General features: G+C 35.6%; 1 protein-coding gene across 1 annotated transcript in view; it reads left to right on the top strand.

The window, feature by feature from the left end:
* NCKAP5 (NCK associated protein 5) overlaps positions 1-21,498 on the top strand; it is a 787,163-nt gene that overhangs the window by 19,751 nt on the left and 745,914 nt on the right. Inside the window, exon 2 of the mRNA XM_063085140.1 lies at positions 20,820-20,949. Within this exon, the coding sequence (XP_062941210.1) occupies positions 20,881-20,949 (69 nt within the window). The 5' untranslated portion in view covers positions 20,820-20,880. The remainder of the gene's footprint in view (positions 1-20,819; positions 20,950-21,498) is intronic.

Below are 21,498 nucleotides of genomic sequence, written 5' to 3'. Positions count from 1 at the left end.
AGTTTTTTTTATCCACTCATCTGTTGATGGGCATTTAGGTTGATTCCAACTCTTGGCTACTGTGAGTAGTCCTGCAATAAACATGGGAGTGCAGGAGTCTTTTCAATATATCGATTTCATTTCCTTTGGGTATATACCCAGTAGTGGGGTGGCTGGGTCATAAGGTAGATCTATTTTTAGTTCTCTGAGGAACCTCCATACTGTTTCCCACATGGCTATGCCAATTTACATTCCCACCAACAATGTAGGAACTCTCTTCTCTGCATCCTCAACAGCATTTATTTTCTGTCTTTTTGATAATAACCATTCTAACTAGATTAAGACAATATCTCAATGTGGTTTTAATTTGCATTTCCCTGACTATTAGTGATGTTGAGCGTTTTTTCATGTACCTGTTGGCCATTTGTATGTCTTCTTTTGAGAGATGTCTGTTCAGGTTCTCTGTCCATTTCTTGAGTTATTTTATTTTATTTTTTACTGTTGAGTTGTTTGAGTGCTCATATATTCTGGATATTAGCTCCTTGTCTGATGAGTAATTTGCAAGTATTTTCTCCCATTCTGTAGGTTGTCTCTTCACTTTGTTGATTGTGTTCTTTGTTGTGTAGAAGCTTTTTAGTTTGATGTAGTCCAATTTGTCTATTTTTGCTTTAGTTGCCTGTGCCTTTGTAGTCTTGTTCCAAAAAATGCTGCCCATTCCAATTTAGCATGGTGTTTTCCCTATGTTTTCCTACAGTAGTTTCATAGTTTGGGGTTTTAAATTTAGTGTTTAATCCATTTTGAATTGCTTTTTGTGTATGGCGAAAGATAGGGGTCTAATTTAATCTTCTGTACATGGATATCCAGTTTTCCCAGCACTATTTATTGAAGAGGCTATCATTTCCCCAGTGTAAATTTTTGGCACTTTCATTGAAAATCGATGGGTTTATTTATATATAAGTTATTATATAAGTTATTATATAAGTGCATGGGTTTATTTCTGCGCTCTCTATTCCATGGGTCTATTTGCCCGTTTTTATGCCTGTACCAAGCTCTTTTGGTTATTATAGCTTTATATTTTGAAATCAGGTAGTGTGATGCCTCTGACTTTGTTCTTTTTATTTGATTGCTTTTGCTATATGATGTCTTTTTGGTTCCATACAAATTTTAAGATTTTTTTTTCTATTTCTGTGAAGAAAGTCATTGGTATTTTGATAGGGATTCCTTTGAATCTGTAGATTGCTTTGGATAATATGGACATTTCGATGATGTTAGTTCTTTCATCCCATAAACATGAGATATGTTCCCATTTATTTGTGTCTAGTTCAATTTCTTTCGCTAATGTTTTATAGTTTTCATTGTAGACATCTTTCACTTCCTTGGTTAAATTTGCTCCTAGGTATTTCATTTTTTGGTAGCTACTGTGAATGGGATTACTTTCTTGATTTCTTCCTTAAATATTTTGTCATTGGCATATAGAAATGCTATTTATTTTTGCATATTGATTTTGTATCATGCTACTTGACTGAATTCATTTATTAATTCTAGTAATTTTTTGGTGGAGTCTTTAAGGTTTTCCATGTATATGACCATGTCTTCTGCAAATAGAGATAGTCTGAATTTTTCCTTTCCAATTTGAATGCCCTTTTTTTGGTCTCTCTTGCCTTATTACACTGGCTAGAACGTCCAGTACTGTGTTCAATAAGAGTGGGGAAATTGGACATCCTTGTCTTGTTCCAGATCTTAGAGGAATAGCCTTCAGCTTTTGTCTGTTCAGTATGATATTAGATTTGCCATATATGGCCTTGCTGAGGCACATTCCTTCTATACCTAATTTGTTGAGTGTTTTTTATTACAAAGGGGTGATGGATTTTATCAAATGCTTTTTCTGTATCTATTGAAATTATTGTATGTATTTTTTTCCTTCTTTCTGTTGATGTGATCTTTCACGTTTATTGATTTGCATATATTGAATCATCTTTGCATCCCTGGAATGAATCCCACTTGGTCATGGTATATGATCTTTTGAATGCATTGTTGGATTCTATTTGCTAGTGTCTTGTTGAAGATTTTTGCATCTGTATTCATTAGGGATATTGATCTGTAGTTTTCTTTCTGTTGTGTCTTTTTACAGTTTTTGTATGAGAGTAATGCTGGCCTCTTGAATGAGTTTGGAAGTATTCCCTCCTCTTCAATTTTTTGGAAGAATTGATGTTAGTTCATCTTTAAATGTTTGGTAGAATTCAGCAGTGATGCCATCTGGTCCTGGGTTTTTTTGTTTGTTTGTTTATTACTGCTTCGATCTCTTTATTTGTTATTGGTCTGTTCAGGTTTTCTAGTTCTTCATGATTCAACTCTGGTAAGTTGTATGTGCCCAGGAATTTATCCATTTTTTTCTAGGTTTTCCAGTTTGTTAGTATACAGTTGCTTGCAATAGTTTCTTACAATCCTTTTTATTTCTCTGGTATCATTGTAATGTCTCCTTTTTCATTTCTTATTATAATTATTTGAGTCTTCTCTCTTTTTTTTATTAGTCTAGCTAAAGGTTTATTGATTTGATCTTTTCAAAAACCAACTTTTTGTTTCATTCATCTTTTGTATTGTTTTTTAATCTCTAGTTTATTTCTTCTCTTGTCTTTGTTATTTTTCTCCTTCTACTAATTTTGGGTTTGGTTTAATTTTCTAGATCCTTGAGATGTCATATTAGGTTGTTTATTTGATATCTGTCTTTGTTTTTGATGTAGGCATTTAATGCTACATCAGAATGCTGTGAACTTCCCTCTTAGAACTGCTTTCGCCATATCCCATAGTTTCTGGTACATTGTGTTTTCATTTTTGTTTGTCTTCAGGTTTTCTAATTTCCTTTTTGATTTCTTCTTTGGTCCATTCATTGTTTTAGGAGCATGATGTTTAATTTTCATATTTTGGACATTTTCCAATCTAGTTTTATTCTGTTATGATCAGACACAATTGTTGATATGATTTCAGTTTTTTTAAAATCTGCTGAGACTTTTGTGACCTAACATATGGTCTATTCTAGAGAATGTTCCATGTGCTACTGAGAAGAATGTATATATTGCAACTGCTGGATGAAATGTTCTCTAAATGTCTGTTAGGTCCAGTCAACCTAAAGATTAACTCTGATGTTTCTTGGTTAATTTTCTGTCTCTCTTTGATTATCTTGTCTAGAGTTTATCTTGATTATTGGCGTTTTATTTCAGACCACAATTTTCTTTTTCAGATTTATAATAGATCTTCATATCCACTTGTTCTTGTTCCTTATTTGCCTATTTTCATACCACAATTTCTCAACCTTTTTATGAATGGTATTCAATTTTTATTCATTCTTAATGCCAATTTTAGTTTCTTTTATTGTTTTCTTTGACAGTGAATTCTCCTTGTTTTTTATTTTGGCTGTCTTCTTAGTATTAGTTTTCATATGATTTAAAATTTCCATTTCATCCTGAATGGGAATATTTCCCGCATCTCTTTGCACACTACTTCCCAGCTAGAGGATTTATGGATGCCTCCAGGAAGCTTCTTCATCTGCAACTAGGTTTCATGAGTCATTGGATATCTATCCTAAAATATGAAATTGGTTACATCTTAGATGAAGCTGAGCTATGAAGTGACTTTAAGTCCTATCTTTGGGACTATCTTTCCTTTCACTATGCAGATGAATATTCAATATAAACTGTAGCCCCAGGCAGTAATTAGTTTTCACCATTCTTTTTTCAAGATTGAGGGATCCTTTGCCAGACTAAGTTTTCATGAAGTGAGCTGGCTAGCATTTGTCTCCAAACACTTATTGAAAGCTTTTGGTACCTGATACATATTAGATGTCAGACTCTTTCCCATTTTTGTGTCCCTCTGGACACAGAACGCAACAGTCCCAAGACTTCAGTTCCTTCTTTCTTTTCTGAGCTCAGTTTCTAGTTCACAAAGATGTTTATCTTGTTTATATGTTCCAGGGAATTTTCCTATGACAGTTGTGTACCTTATTCAACTATTACTTAATGGGAGGTTCTTACTTTGAGGTTCATTTATTCATAGCTGCGCTTCAGGGTAACTGTGAATCCTTCAAATTATGCCTTAAAAATGTATGTATGTTAAATGTTTATATTTTTCTAGGGTGTTGGGTATTTAACTTCCTCTGTTGCTCACAGTATTCAAGAGCCAGTGCCCTGATATGACTCTTTAGGTTTAAATACTCCTACATGTTATATTTCCCAGGAAAAGACAATCAGAATTTATTTTCTCTTCCAAGACAAATAATTACATTTTATAGCTTCAACAACATTAGCATAATTTTAAAAGACAATTGTAGAGTGGCAGCTTCTGAAAGGTTTGAATGGAGTCTCCTGGAAAGTAAAATTAAAATTCAGTTTCAAGGTATAATGGTTTTGGTTTTGGTTTTTTGCTGTCAAAGGAAATCCTTTCTTTAATAAAATAAAATGAAAATATTTAATCAAGGCAACAAGCTTGAAATGATGAGGGTAATTATTTATGTTTTAGTCTCAACAATTGTGTTTTTCTGAGATTATGGACGTTGAATGCAGCTTGCTTGTTGATGGGGTTGAATGCATTGTCAGCGAATACAGGCTGCTGAGACATTGTCAGGGCTGTGCATCTGGTAAGTGTGCAGTAAGAGCTAGTAAAAGATGATGGAAGTCTATTGCAGTTTGTATTAGTCAGGGTTCTCCAGAGAGACAGACATCTAGAATTAACCTTCACACAGTTTATTCCAAGTGACTTAATTGATGAGGCTAAGCAACCAGCCTAAGTTTAATTAAAACATACTGTATACAATCTTAAGACTCTTTTCATGTTTAAATAAAAATAAGATTTAAAAATAAAACTGGAAAATATAAATCTATTACCTAGAACTAAAATAAAAATGACTGCATCATTTAAAGCAAAACACAAAAAGAGTTAGAATAAATGAGGAAAGTATGAACTAGTTTTTTCATCTTGAAGATTAAAAGAGATACAATGCAATGAGCAATCAAAACTGTAATCAAGAAAACAATCCCACTGACAATGCAACAAAAAATAAAACATCTAGGGATAAATTTAATGAACAAAGCATGAGATGTGTACACCAAAAATTACAAACATCATTGAAGAAAATTAAGGAAGACCTAGATAAAGGGAAAGACATCAATTTTCATGGATTGGAAAACTTGGTATTGTTAGGATGGCAGTATTCTCCAAATTGATCTACAGACTCAATGCAGTTCCTATCAAAATCCCAGCTGGCCTTTTTGCAGAAGTTTACAAGCTGATCCTCAATTCATTGGGAAATGCAAGGTATGTGAAATAGCTAAAATCATCTTGAAAATGAAGGATGAAGTTGAAAGGCTCACACTCCCAATTTCAAAGCTACCAAGATAGTGTGGTACTGACATAAGGCATCTATGTCAAAGGAATCGAATTGAGAGTGCAGAAATAAATCCTTTCACTTATGCTCAATTGATTTTTTGACAAGGGTGCCAAGACAATTCTGTGAGGGAAGGAACAGTCTTTTCAACAAATAGTATTAGGGTAACTGGATATATGTGTGTAAAAGAATGAATTTGTACTCCTACCTCAAATCATACACAAAAATTAACTCTACATGATAGACCTAAAAGTAAGAGATAAATAATAAAACTTCTATAATAGAAAAAAATCTTCATTGACTTGGATTAGGCAATGGTTTCTTAGATATAACATCAAAAGTATAAGCCACAAACAAAATAGACTTCCAAACAGACTTAGACTTAGTAAAATTAAAAACTTTTGCGCCTCAAAGGACATTATTGAAAAAGTGAAAAAACCACATAATGGGAGAGAATATTTATGATTATTTATATCCGACAAGGAACTTCTGCTCAGAATATATAAAGAACTCTTACAACTCAACAGTAAAACAAACAAAGCATCCAATTAAAAAGTGGGCAAAAGTCTGAAAAGATGTTTGGATAATAGATGTTTCTCCAAAGAACATATACAAATAGCCAATGAGATGAAAAATGAAAAGATGCTCAACGTTACCAGTCATTAGGGAAATGGGAATCAAAGTCACAATGAAATTCCTCTTCATACCCACTAGAATGGCTGTAATAAAAAAGACAAGCAATAATAAACTTGGCACAAATGTGGAGAAATTGTAATTCTCACACATTGGTTGTGAGAAAGTAAAATGGTGCAGCCACTTTGGAAAACAGTGTGACATTTCCTCAAAATGTTGAACACAGAGTTTCCATTTGATGCAGTAATTCCTCTCCTAGGTGTCTGCCCAAGAGAAATGAGAACATATGTTCATACAAAAAATTGTACATGAAGGTTCATAGCAAAAATGTGGAAACAACCCAAATGTCCAATAACTGATAAATAGATAAATATATCCGTACAATAGAATATTATTTAATCATAAAAAGGAATGAAGTATTGATATATCCTACAACATGGATGATTCTTGAAACTATTATGCTAAGTGAAAGAAGTCAGTCACAAAGACCACTTATCATGGTTCTATTTATGGGAAATTTCCAGAATAGACAAATCCAAGGAGAGAAAATGTAGATGGGGAAGTACTGCTAATATGTACAAGGGTTTCTTTTTTGAATGTTGAAAATGGTCTAAAATTAGATTGTGGTAATGTTTGCATAACTCCATGAATTCACTAAAAATCACTGAATTGCATACTTTAAATGGATCAGTATTTTGGTATGTGAATTATACCTCAATAAAGCTATAAATTGAGGGATGTGATGAATTTAAAAGCGTTAAATTCTCTTTAAATTGTTTTATAGATCAAAATATTTTAGGGCTGAAAGGAATCTTAGAGATCACTTTATTTACCTTAATATATGAGATAAAGAAACTTAATATATGAGATAAAGAAACTGATGACTAGAGAAGTTAAATAATTTGTCAGAAGATGTACAGTGGTTAGTTATAGAACCTAATATACACACCTTATATTTGGATTTCCAAAATGTATGAAGATTTGATAAACCCTGTAGAAACCATCTACAAAGCAAAATATGAGGTATAGACATAGTCATAATTCAAATAATTTGATTAGTGCCTTATCTCATGTGACCTGAATTATATTTTGTATGAATGATACACAAATACTTAAACTAGAAAGGAAGAAAAACATATAGGCACAAAAGATTGCGGAAGCATATACTTACATACCTTGGAGAATCTATTAAATTTTTTAAAAATGTATAAAATTGTCTTTGAAGGAGAGACTTTTTAATCTCTGTGCTGTAGTACCATACATGAATACCTAAAAATTATTCAGTAACCCAAGTAATATTTCAATTTTAAAGAGAAAAAAAGACCTTTATGCTTTCAGTACTTTATAACTTATGATAATTGATTCCACATTTTGACTTTACATGTAAAAGGAGAATAAATTATCTTTGCAAAGAAAGTTTGTATTTCTTCCATTTGCACGGGCTGGTGATGGGAAATTAAACGAGCCCCTCCTCCCCTTTGCTGTACTTATTTTTGTGTGTTAGTATTTAAGACTTCAATCTTCTTTTCTTCTTGGAGTTTTACATGAATTCAAACTTTAAGAATTATTATCAAGATAATCAACACTGTACCTCCCAAATATGATACTCAATTATGCTTCAATAAAAAAAAATTATCAAAATCTAGAAATTTGTGAGAACTCATGTAGCCGAAGTTTGCAAATGTGAAGCCTACAGGCTGCATACTTCTTAGAGATGAATTTTATTTGGCTTGTGAAATATTTTTTAAAAATTTAACTAATCTCTAAAAATTGGGAGATTTTATATAAATATCTGGATTTCTGGCTTCTCCTGAAAAAATGAAAGGTTTAGTAAGGAGGACCTTCCTTCCTGCGTGGTGGTTGTCAAGGGCAGTTGAGCCCAGGTGGGCACAGTTGTCCTGCCCAGGTGGGCACAGTTCCCAAGGGGCCAGCTGTGCCCATTTATATTACCTTCCTGACAAAATTAGCCATTTGGATTTGCAGCTGCCAACTTTGATCATTTATTTTTTTTTACTTCCCCTAGAATGCATTTCATCATATGAGTGTGCCCCTAGTGAAATTATTCAGAACTTATTGTCCGTATTGCCACATTCTACTGGTCAAATTTTCATAAGCCTTGCTGATTATGTCAGAGAATCGAGTTGAATTTCCCCCCAAAAAGAAATTTGTAAATCCAAAAGTATTTTGAGTCTTTAGATTGAAACATTCTCAACAGAGGCAAAAAAATGGTTCTTGGGACAAAAAAATAAAATAAAGTAAAATAAGATATTACCATAGTTTGTGGCCCTCCAAAGGGGCACTGTACATAAACAGATATATAGCCTATCTGTATTATTAAAATTTCATGGGCTAAGGGGAGCAATCAGGAGTCAGAAATTTAGAAGGTGCTGAGGGGGGTGACAAAAAAAAAAAAAAAAGGCTGAGAAACACTGAGATAAAGGGAGGACACAAAAAACTAAAGCCTGAGCTGGTGTTTTCCTGGCAGATGCAGCTCCTACTTATAGGAAGAACTACAGATAAACGTGTAAAGGAAATAGTAATGAAGGCAGAGTGGAGACCCTGCCTGTAGTCCAACACCACAGGAGCCTGTCTAATCCAGCTGCAAAAACAACCAAGCATTTATTTTCCATAAAAGCCAGGAGGAAACAGAGACTTTCGACATTGGTGACATGAGTATACATTGCTACAGTGCAACCGCTTTTGGACAGCAGTTTGACACTGCCCGGTAAATCAAACATGTGCATAACCTATGACCCAGTGATTTCTCCATGTGAGAGAGAAACTTCTGCCTTAGTTCACAAGGAAGCATGAACAAGAATGTTCATAACAGCACTGTTTGTAATGCAAATGGCAAAAAATTGGAAACAACCTAAATATCCATTGTTTGGAAATTGGTAAACTGTTGTAAATCCATTTAATAGGATTCTTAGAATATTTTAAATGAACTAGAATTCTTGTTATCAGCATGGATAAATTTTGAAGTCACAATGTTAAATGGGAAAAAAAGTCACAACTGAATACAGAAAACATAATACCATACACATAAACTTAAAAAACACACACTCATAAAACAATATACCATTTGGGGTACCTATATACATAGTAAAAGTATAATTTATGCACAGCAAGTATGCTTCCCTACTACAGGATAGTGGCTACTGCTGAAGAGAAATGGGGATAGAAAGGAGGAATGGGGCTGTAACTGTATCTATAATGCTTTATTTCTTTTAAAAAAAGAAAAGAAAAAATTAAAGCAAATATGGCAAAATATTAACTTTTAAAAATATTGGTGGAGGGTACATGAATATCTGTTATTTACGTACTTTTTGGTATATATTTTTTTTAAATGAAAAATGAAAAATATTAAAGCACAATAGGGATCCAGGAATATATAGAAATTTCTTCAATCTGCTAACTGGTAGCTATAAAGAAACCAGAAAAAATCTCATATTCACTGATGAAAACATTACAACTAAAAGTATGGAACAAAAGTTCACACTAACAACTTGCTCTCCTTGTCATCAATGTATTATGACCAGAGAAATAAGTCTTGGAAATATTGGATAGGAAGAGCCAAGAATGTTGCAATTTTTTATCTAAAAAATCCAACAGAATAAAGTAAGTATATTTAGAACTAACCAGAGTGCTCAGGAAAATGGCTAAGCAGAAGTTCAAAGTTTATTAATTGATAGGTTTTTTTTCTACACTACCTGTAACCAACTAGAAAATTCAATTAGAAAAAAGTATGTAATTCTCAAGAGCAACAAAAAACATAAATACCTAAGATATAGAGTAGTTATGCCCAAAGGCTATTGACTGAAAGTTATAACACTTTACTGAAGTATGTGAACAATGACCCGAATTAATGGAGAGATATTGTTTTAAAATTATCTAGTAGTGCAAAACAAACCACCTCAATACTTGGCTACTTAAAACAACAATGACTTATTTTTTCTCTTGACTCCGTGGGTTGGCAATCTGTGTGGTTCTTCTGTTGGTCTCACCTGGGATCACTTGTAAGGCCGTGTTCATCTGAAGGCTTGACTAGAGCTGGAAGGTCCAAGGTGGCTTCACCCAGATATCTGGCACTGGGTGTGGCTGTCACCTGGGGCACCTCAGCTCTCCTCCAAGTAGCCCTTGCTTCCAGTGGGCTAGACTGGGCTTCCTCACAGCATGATGGTCTCAGGGTTCAAGTGACAAAGAGGACAGAAGTTTCAAGGCTTCATAAAGCCTAGCGTCAGGACTCAGTATCAATTTTGCCACATTCTATTGGTCGAAAGGATCATAAGCCCTCCTGGATTCAAGGAATAAAGAAATGGACACCACCCCTACACTGGAAGAGCATAAAGGACACATTACAAAAGCAAGTCAGGGCATCCTGGGATGGGAGGAATTTGTGGCCATTAAATAATCTACCACATGCACGTTTCATGTAACTGAGAGGGACAACTCAAGAATATAATGATGTAAACTCTCTCCCAAATTAACTATAAGTTTAAATTCAATCCAATGCAAGAAAGTTTTTATTATGTTTTTTGTAGAGCATAATGAACTAATCTTAAAGTTCATCCGGAAGCCAAATGGCCAAGAAAAATTCTAAACAGAACAAGCAGAGCTTGACCTATAAGATATGAAAATTTACTGAAGCTTCATAATTAGTGTGATGTTGGTGCAAGGAGAGGCAAAATAAAGCAATATTTTAAAAATACACAGTCAAGGAAAAGGATTGTGCATATGGTGAATTTTATTTTGATTAGGAGGCATTTCAATCAGTGAGGGGTCTTTTAAAAGATAAAGTCAAATGTATGCTTAACACCTTAGATAAAAGTGTATTCAGGTGGCACCATAAAAATATTAAGAGAGCATAATGGAAAATGTTCTTTTAATTTAGAAAGTATAAAGGAAAAGATTGATGCATTTGAATACAAATAGATTATAACATTCTATGCAATGACGAGCAAAGTGAAGACCCAAAGCATAGACCAGAGAAAATACTTACAACATCTATCAATAAAGAACTAATATTCAATATGTATTAAGAGCTTTTATAAAGCAATTAAAAAGAAAGGAGTAATAGGGGAATGGGCAAGTATTTTAAGCAGGCCATCCAGAGAAAAAGAATTCAAATGACAAAAAAACATACAAATATGCCCAACTTCACTAATAACCATGAATTGTAAATTAAAATGAAGTCGCTTTTTTCTTTTACCAAACAGTTTGGAAAAGATTTAGATTGATTCTATTCATCAGTGATAACTCTGTGGAAAACAGGTAGTCTCATACACTACTGGGGGCAGTACACATTCTTAAAAATATTTTTGGAAGACAATTTGGCAATTTCTATCAAAATTTTTAATTTTTTACAGTGTAATTTCACCTTTAGAAATCTGTGCTTTATAGAGAAACACACAGGCACAAAAGATGCATATACATGCTGTGGCAGCAGTGTCTAGAATCAGAAAATACCAGCTACTGTCTAAACGTCTAAATATCATAATAAGCAATTTATTGATCATCCATTCTGTAGAATAACATGAACCTGTAAAAAAAAAAAAAAAAGAACTAGGCCCATGTGTGTATTGAATAAATCAAATAAAAAAGGGCAGTCATAGAATAATAGATGTTGATCCTATTTATATAGAAAAAAAATCAATGTTTACATATTTCTGCAGGTAAACAAATAGAAAAACTGTTAAAAGTGATTATATCTGGGGAGAAGAGTAGGAAGATATTCAATTTTCACATTATACTCTACATACGTTTGTTATTGCTTATATCTTTAAAAAGATAATAAATGCATTTAATGTAGTGTAATTTTTTAAGTCAGGAAAAAAAACCCATTATTATTTCATATATTTTTTTGTCAAGTTCTAGGACATTTCAGAAACAGTAACAAGGGCAGGAACTATGGTTACTTTCTCACAAGAGAAAATGTTGAAGAAACTGGGGATATTTGTTTTGGTAAGAGAAGGCTTGTTCCATTTGCTCCAGGGATCAGAGTTATGGCCGGTGGGTGAAAATCCAAGAGGTAGATTAGAACTTTCTAACCATTCAAGACACCCAAAACTGAAACGGGCTCTTGTGAAAGACTGTGTGAGCCATTCATCTCTGGAAGAGTCAAGCAGAGACTGGGCAACCATGTGTTAGGTTTATTTTAGAAGCAACGGCTGTACTTGTGGGTAGGTTGAAAAGGATGTACGGAAGAAACCATTTAAAACTAAGGTTCTAGGATTCTAAATGTCCTGAGTGAAAGTTAACACAAGAATCATTGTTCAAGACCTAAGCTGTAGTCCGTGGGTCTCTTGGATTATGGGAAGAACTAAGTCATCACAACATCTAGCTCGATGGGCATAGCTCTATGAGAAAAGTCTTGGAATTTCACTCTTAGATGTTGTTATGGGTTAAATGTGACCCCAAAAGTTCATCATGCATTAGAAACTTGACCCCCATTGTAACAGTGTAAGAGGGTGGGATATCCAATTATGGTATTTGAAATGTGGGGCCTTTAAGAGGTGATTAGATTGTGAGGACTGTGCCCTCACGAATGGATTGATTCATTCGTGGGGTAATAGGCATGTTTCCGATGGCTTCATAAGAAGAGACAGTGAGAAGATTAACTCTTGCTCAGCCCATTCTCACCACGGGACACCCTGCATAGCTGTAGAAGAAGGCCCTCACCAGAAGTGTTACCTGTACCTTGGACCAGCCTCCAAAACTGTAAGAAATAATTTTCATTTCTTTATACATTACCCAGTTTCAAGTATTCTGTTCCAAGCAACAGAAAACCGACTAATACAGATGTACATAGATAAGTTCTTGGTTTTAAGTTTCAGATCCTTTGCCATCAAAGTGCAATCCACAGACCAGCAGCATCAGCTTATTAGAAATGCAGAATCTCAGTCTCTACTGTAGATCTAGCAATCAGAATCTGCATTTTAACCAGTTCTGCCACTGATTCCTATGCATGAATTTGAAGGACATGGTTTATCCAACTCTCTATAGAACTCCTCTTATTTCCAAGCCTTCAAAGCCTGAATAAAAAGAAACACCCAACCACATGAAAAAAGAAAAGGCCAAATAATTATGTTTTGATTTTTTATTGCTCATAAGAAGAGGAAAATAACAAGAAGAGAAGAAGTAACTATATATGTGTGTATATGTATATATGTATGTATAGAGAATGTGTGTGTGTGTGTGTGTGTGTGTGTGTGTGTGTGTGTGTGTAAAACCCAAACTTAACTCTTTCTAGCTGTCAGTTGAAGTGGGTGGTCATTGACCGTTTTACCTTTTTGAGAGATTTTAGCCCACATCCCTCTCAACAAATGAACAGCCCTCTCAATTTAAACACTGAATAGAGAAAGATAAACATCTTTGAGGCTATTTTCACACATTTTATTTTGACAGCTGTTATTACTTAGGACAACTTCAATGTCATATTCTATATTTTATGGTTTATTAAAATTCTTTCTATTGTTTTCAGAATTTTAATGCATTTTTAAGGTTTAATCCCTTACTCTTGATTTACTTGTCTTCTGGCATTTTTTTCATATCAGAATTAGTTGGGAATGGGTGGGTGAGTGAAGAAAGATTACTATAAGAAAGAGTAAAACTCTTTAAAGTGAAAAAAGCTTCTAGGTAATTGGAAATATTATAATTACTAGCTAAACTTTAGCAAAAATGTATTGGCTCCCAATTTATTTTATGGTATCCATTTCTTGAATCATTTTGGTTTTCACTTGTGTGCAAAGACATTTAATAATGAATTCTGCAGTGTATGGGAACATCACAGTTAAACCTTTTGCTGGATTTTCAAAAAGCATTGCTTTTCATAAGCAGTTTTCTTAAGTTGTGTTGTCTCTCAGCAGGCTTTTCGGAGTTTAGAGCATTCTCTACCCAACTGGCCCCAGATGGAAAATACTCTCTTGAAATTGGATGGCTTTTTAAGTGTAGCTCTCCACATTCTGCTCAAAGAAAAAAAAATAAGCTTGAACAGAATGCATTTAGTAGCATGGTCTATAATTCCCCCAGCATCTCATGTATTTGGATGTTTTCGCTTCTGGCAGTGGAATTTTTCTAATTTAATTAACTCATTAACGTTAGCAGATGACACAGTGTGAAAATTCTTTTCCCTAGTCACTTATCTAGATATTCTTCCAATCCATAGGGATCATGTGTGCACTTTCCTTATTTATTTATAAAATGTACTTATTTATGTTTTATTTCTATACTAACTTTCCGCTGAACAGTTCATGGGCAACATGCAGGCATTTTATGTAATGAAGTAGAAACCTCTCTTAAAGTGATAAATAGAGAAGAGGCGGAGAAGGGAAATAAATATTGGGGAAAATCTTTACAAAGAAAGACTGGGAGAGAAAGAACAGATGGTTCGAGAAGAGCAGCCAGAGCTGCAATGCTTGTGCTGGTCCAAGCCCCTGCAATTCTGTCTCTCAGTTCTTAGTTCTTTCACTGTGGAAATGTAACAGTGGTTTTGTGTCTGGAAATCAGCTGGCAACACCAGGAATGACAGTAAAATCAAGTCTTCCAGGATTAGCCCAACTGAAGGTGAATCTTCCTTGCTCAAATCTCATGCAGTCATTCATTCATTCACGTTTTTACTTCAACCTGCATTTTACTAGTCAATATATAAATCTTCTGTCCCTCCTAGATTTTAAGCTTCTTTAAAATTTGAAGATCTGTACTTACTTACTTACTTACTTCTTTCTTTTTCTTTTTCTTTCTTTTGTAATCTTCAGAACCTAACAGAGGGCCTGGGAAAAATAGATATTGAATAAATATTACTGAATTTTGAAACAAAGGAATTCTTTTGAGTGATTATACCTAACAGTTATTGAGTATCCAGTATTTTTAAATAGGCATCATTTTAATCCCCAGAGCAACCCTGCCAGGGATTGCTCAGGGTTACAGAACTTGAAAGCAGCTGTTGGAAAATTTGAACTCAGGGCTGTTCAGGGTGCTGCTACCTGATGATGGTGACATGAGACAGCTGGGCTTGATGAAACCTCATGCAGTGGTGAGGAACTTCTTTGTGTCCCCACTGAAAGACATAACCCCCAGTTTCTGTTGTAAATGAGTAAATGTTAGTAATAAGAAAGGTTGACACCTGATTGTACACATTAAAAGGACAGATTTTATGCTATGCAAATTACATCTCAATTTTTAAAAAATAATAAGGGTTAGAAATTACTGAATTTTGGAGGTTTTAGAGGTTCCAAGAGCTTTCCCTGACATCTGTGCCTAAGGAACTTAGTTCAAATTCACATCAGTTTTTTAACTACTGATATTCATTGAGCCACATGTTGAACAATAGCCAAGATTTCCAGATCCAGAGTTGGCTGTAGTTCCCTGGTTCCTCCGTGTTGGAAGTAGCCACTTATCTGAGGAGGGCGCCATGAGAAAGTGATTCTCAGGGGTCTTTCCAGCATTTAAATCATCAACTAGAAGCTACTGAATGTTCTTGGTGAGAAGTTTAATAATCATGAATTTATGAAACCATTTTTTAAAACCAATTTTTAATATCATGTAGAATTGTCCTCCACCTTAAAGAAAAAGGCTATTGTCACATCCCTGTGAGACTGTTTCCAGCCACTGATTTATCTGGGAAGGATGGACACTACATTTGGGAAATTTGTGAGCATTCAGTTTTCTAAAGCAGTTTCAAGATGCTGTTAGGATTTAATAGATACTTCATTATTGAAAATGACATAATTTGGTATTTTTTTATACTCATGTCCAGAATGGACAAAGTAATTTTATGTGTGTGGTTGGCATTTTTCAGTCTGAGTGCATATGAATAGACACACACGCATGCACACAGACACATACATATGTGCGCGCACACATGTTCACATGCATGTGCACATGTACACGTGTGTGCAGACTTATACATACATACATGCACACACATGCTCACATGCATGCGCACGCATACAAATGCATGCACACTCACTCATATGTACTCATATACATGCACACACATGCACACACACTCAACAAATATACACACGTGATGCAAGCACAACACATCCTTGCTTATATATGTCACAAACAGTTATATCAATGGGAGAAAGTTATTGAGCCAGAGCCAATACTTGTATATCTTCCAAAAGGGAACTGCCAATGTATATGAGGGTCTTCAAAAATTTATGGAAAGATTTGTAGTATCTTTTAATCTCTAGAGCATTCATTTTTCCATGAACGTTTTGAAGTGCCCTCATATGTTTCAAGTGTAAGGAAAGCCAACTGCTTTCTTTTCTGTAGACTTAATTTATCAGGATGAAAAGATTTCAATACAAAGCTGACTGAAGTTGCAAGTATTTTATTTGGTAGCTATAAGCAAATCTTATTTTTTAGTTTTTTGGTGTCTGGCCGGTACGGGGATCCGAACCCTTGACCGTGGTGTTACAAGGCCCTGCTTTAACCAGCTGACCTATCCAGCTAGTCCCATAGGCACATCTTCCCGATTTATAATTTCCTCTTTTTCCCTCCTGCTATTTGCACTTTGAAATGAGAGTAAGATGCACATGGAGACGAGCGAGAAGAAAGGAGGGAACAAGTTTGGGAGCATTTGAGTCATGATTTCCTACCACTCTTGTCCTTGGCATTTGAAGTTCTTTCCCTGAAATTCTAAGTGATGTCCTCACTCTGACTTTCTAAGATATTCGTACATTAATTTGTAATCCAGATTTTAACATTGCTATCTTTAGTCAACATTATTTTTCTGAACAAAAGGAAGGACCAGTTTAAGCTGAACTATTAGTAAGTCTGAGAGAGTGGGAGAGAGAGAAAGCATTTACCTGAATTATTTGTATCTAACATTTCTTTTGGGTCTGGGTGGACAGATTACAAATTGCTGGGTGTAGTGGATATAGAAAGCTGCTGCCAACAACTGGGTGTCCCTCGGCCCCTGAGAAAGAGATGGAGATCAAGAAAGGGGTCATATCTCTACCCTCTCTAACTGGTGCTCAATTGGCTGCACATTGGAGATATTCAAGGATCTTAAACTACTGAGGCTTCACCCCCACCCCTAACATTTCTGATTTATTTGGTCTCAGGATGGGCCTTGGTGACTCCCCAGGTGGCTTTAATACACAGCAAAGTTTGAGAACTACTGCTCTTAACCAGTGGCTGCCAAGCCTGGCTGCTGTTACCGTAGGCAGACGCCTGGTGATTCAAGTCATCCGGGTGGATCCTGGGTATTCGTACTTTTTTAAAAGCTCCCCAGATGATTCTAAGGCACAGCCAGGGTGCAGACCCACTGAACTACCTTGTCAAGGAAGGAAACTTGCTGCCCTGTGATTTGTCCGAGGCATGTTCTATTCTGCAGTCATTCTTTGCATGCCTATCATGTGGGAGACAGTGTGCTGGGTGCTTTAGGAAGTATTATACCAATGGATCTGACAGTCTCTATTCTCTGGATGTTTATGAGGCTGCAAACAATCATATTTTGCATTGTTTGTTGCTTAATGAAGCTGACTAAAAAATATCTTGACTCTAGATGTGGAAGGGCTTTCACACGCATTATCTCATTGGAACCTCATAATAACCTGATGAGGAAGACATAAGAGATGTAAACTCACAGAAGTGAGGGATATGCTCAAATTTACTTGGCAAAGAGGGCTGACCACTCCGCTTTTCATACTGCCACGTCTTGGTTGCCGTTTTGTTTCTTTTAGGTGGCCTTACTTTGATCCATTGGGATAACCTTAATCTGATCCTTTTCATGATTTATGGTTTAACTTGCAAATTTCCACACTCTTGGGGTGGGGATGATGCACACACTTGGGCTGATGACTGGCCAGGACACATTGCTGTACTGTAGCTGTACTGCTTGTTGCCATTTTCAGTACTGATCGGACTATACTTTTATGATTGGCCAATGCCTGTGCCATATCATTGCTAAATAATTTGAATATCATGTGTCTATATTATTGGTACCATAAAGTTGGAGAAGAAATTGACCAAGTCAAGCCAGTCGAACCATCTTTCCACATAGGCAGACTAGGCTTTTGGAGAACTCTCACAAGGATCCCTATTTTCCAAAATGACAGCCTCATCTGCCTTTGATGGAGCATAAAATCCAGTAGCTAGCATTGCTCTAAATGAGTTTAATCATATTTAACAGAAGGGATGATCAATATATCTAATATTTTAATCTTACCTACTTTATGCCAGTTATGGGCAAAATTCTTTTAATGGATTGTCTCATTAATCATCTCAACATCCCCACTACAAAGAAAGTCCTATCGTTAATGCCATTTTGTAGATGAATCAATTGAGGTTTAAATAGGTTGAATAATTTGTTTCATGTTTTCAGCCAGTAATGAGTAAAGTAGGGATTCACACCCTAAGGTTACCTTCGTGTTTAGAACAGAGCCATATGAGGGATCCTGGCCTTCAGGAACCTGCAGCTGCTGCCTGCAGTTCAGCACTTGTCTCTCACACTCTACTCCTAGCTTTTTTGCTCCTAAGGAGCCAGTCCCTTCCTGTAGGGCACACAAAGCTCTTTGCCAGCCTCTTCCCAGCCAAAAGTCTGGTTTCTCTACCTGGAATGATCTTTATCCACCTTTTTACATGGCTGGCTCCTACTCTAACAGTTTGGAGTTCTTTCTTTGTTTGTTTGCTTATTTATTTTCTTTATACCCCTACTAGAACGTAAGCTCCATGAAGGCAGGGACTTGGTCTTTCTTATACACAGCTGTGTCACTGACATCTAAGGACTTGGTGTTCCTTACAGTAGGCTGTCAATACGTAGGTGTGGAATGCCAAAGGCTGCTTTGTTGTCATCTATCAAACCCCCACGCTCTTTGGGATTAAGACAAGAAGGCGTGTTTTTGATGGAGGGAAAATATGGGGGCCTGAGTAGTCTCTTGCTGGATTTGTCATTGAGAGGGTATTCTGAGCTACCAGTGAACAGTCACTGAGATGAGGAGGTGGCTGTGAAGTGGGTGGGGACAGCTGAAAGAAGGAAAGGCAGACCCCAAACAGATTTCACTTGACTGATAGTTTGCATATGGTAGTAGTACAGAACTAATGTTTTTTTCTGGAAAATACTCCCTAGAGTTTGTTTTTAATGACTAGACCCTGCCAACAAGCATATATTAAAAATTTACTATATTTAAAGAATGATCCTAGGTGACTAAGGTGATTAATATGGTGAATCCCTAAGGACTTCTATGAAAATTGGGAGAGAAAGGCGATCATTTCCAAATGGAGTTGTCGAGGAAGGTCTTGCAAAGGGAATGGGACCTGAGCTTAGCACCAGAGCAAGAGGAGGATTAGGCCAGATGGAGGCGAGAGGAACGGTCCAAAGCATGGTCTCAGGAATGTGCTTAGTGTGTTTGGGGATCATAAAAGACTCACTGGCAGGAAGTAGACCTTGAAAATGATGTTGAAAAATTTGGATTTTATTCTGAATTCCAAATGCACTCTTAGGAGTTTCTGAGTAGACCAGAGTTGTGTTAAAATTAGTGTTCCCAAAAGTGAGAGATGGAATGACTAACATGGAGGAGGGAACCTAAGCCTGGGACATGAGTCCATCAGTCGCCCCTCACTGACTGTAATTTCAGCGTGTCCTATCTTGAGCACAGCTATCTCAACCCTCTGGATGGAGAAAACCAAGAGAAAGAGGCCACATGCTATGGGCTGTGAGGTTGAGTCCGTCAGACTTGGAACAATTGAAAGTGATGGAACATGCCTCTTTTCAATTTTTTATAAAAACTGATTACTACGGTGTTTTATTAAGTTCAGCTTTTCTGTGTCATCAGTATAATGTTTATATTCATTTATGAGGATTATGAGCAATTTTCGATGTACCTCATAGTGCCTTCTGAATCATCAAGGACATACTGAATTAAGTTGACTAATAATTAAGGTGAACTGTTTTTAAATGTAATCTGTGGGTAATTATAACTTACATGCAAGTTATAATTTATTGCCTTTAAATCATTTTCACATACATCATTTATTTGCTATTGTTATGTTTTTGCAGTTAAGAAAAATGAGTTTCAGAGTGGCTAAATGACTAGTCTAAGGTCACTTGGCTAATGGGTAAGAAAGCCTGGGCCCATTTCTTTTATTTCAGGCCTTTTACACCTTGGTGAAAATTGGAAGCTAGCACTTAGTACATATGATGAATCCTTACAAATCAGAATACTTAATCATTGTAGAACAAGTGATCTCAGTGGAGTGCAGGGATGAACTGTATCTGATACAGTAAAATGCAGTGGGTGTCCTATACATAGTCATCGACAATCATGACATCATCCGCCATTCATTCTGAATCAATCGGTCCCCAAATGAATGTATCTTATAATGTTCCTCAAATATTTTTAAATTAAGTGTATTTAAATTAAATATTGACAATAATGTTCGTGTTTCAGTTTCCTCTCACTGGGCATTGGGCTCAATAACTCTTGGTTATGGAGTGTAGTTTTGTCTGTTTGATCTCATGGAATTTGCAGATAGCATCTATGTGCACAGTGACAGAATGATTCTGGCTGATAGAGGACGGGTGTGGAGCAAGTGTGGCATGAAATGGACTGTTTGCTTTTTTCCACAGTCTGCTGATTCGACCTGCAGACCCATTCCCCAACTCCATTAGCAAAACCTATAAAAACACAGGGGCCACCAGAAAGACAACTCCGACATTTGCAACCCAGAGAAGTCTTTAGAGTTGAGAGAGCCTAATTCTACACTTATTATTTGGGTCTGGGTATTTTTGTCTTCAACACTTATTTCTGGTTAGAAAGTTAGAAACAAAGGTCTAAACACTGTGCACTTAGATAGTAAAACACATGTTCACTTTTTGCAGTGACCCTGGAAACAGACGGGGGATTCTTATAAATCACAAAGGAAAATAAATAACTTCACCCATGGAGGGAAAGAGACAGCTTGAGAAAAGGGACTTTGGAAAAAGGCTGTCTCTAGACAGCAGTCTTGTGGTAAGTACTAAATATTCATTTACCACTCTATATATTTTGGCTTAAAATGCATTATTCTTTGACTGTTATTTCCTGAACCCTGTGCTTTTGAAACATCTATTTCAGTTACCCCATTAGCAACATCCCCTGAGATTTGGTTTCATTTATTTTTTACAAACTCAAAAGCCAAAAAGCCAGCAAATTATTGGAATGTTTATATAGTGTCTTAATAGGCAAATGTCATAATCTGTCAACATTATATATAATTACATTAATCTCAGCTGAAGTTAATTTTAGCCTATACAAAAACACTACTGTATAGCTGATGCCAAATACCAAGCCTATATAATTGTTCGATCACCCATTTTATCTTAATTTGGGGGGTAAGTTGAACAAGAATTCAATACAGCTTCAAATATTGAAGAGCCAAGAAAGTCTATGAGATCTTCTGAGGTATGTAAATTAGTTCAACTGTCCATAAACTTTCTTTCTACATGTTTTAATGCTGATGTACATCATTCTTAACAATCTGGTTGGGTTTTGCTTTCAGGTGTGAGAATCTGGTTAGTC

This window comes from Cynocephalus volans, chromosome 1 (genome assembly GCF_027409185.1).
Source record: "Cynocephalus volans isolate mCynVol1 chromosome 1, mCynVol1.pri, whole genome shotgun sequence".
Classification (NCBI taxonomy): Eukaryota; Metazoa; Chordata; class Mammalia; order Dermoptera; family Cynocephalidae; genus Cynocephalus; species Cynocephalus volans.
The sequence above is the reverse complement of the archived record's forward strand: the minus strand, read 5'-3'. Positions and strand labels throughout refer to the sequence as shown.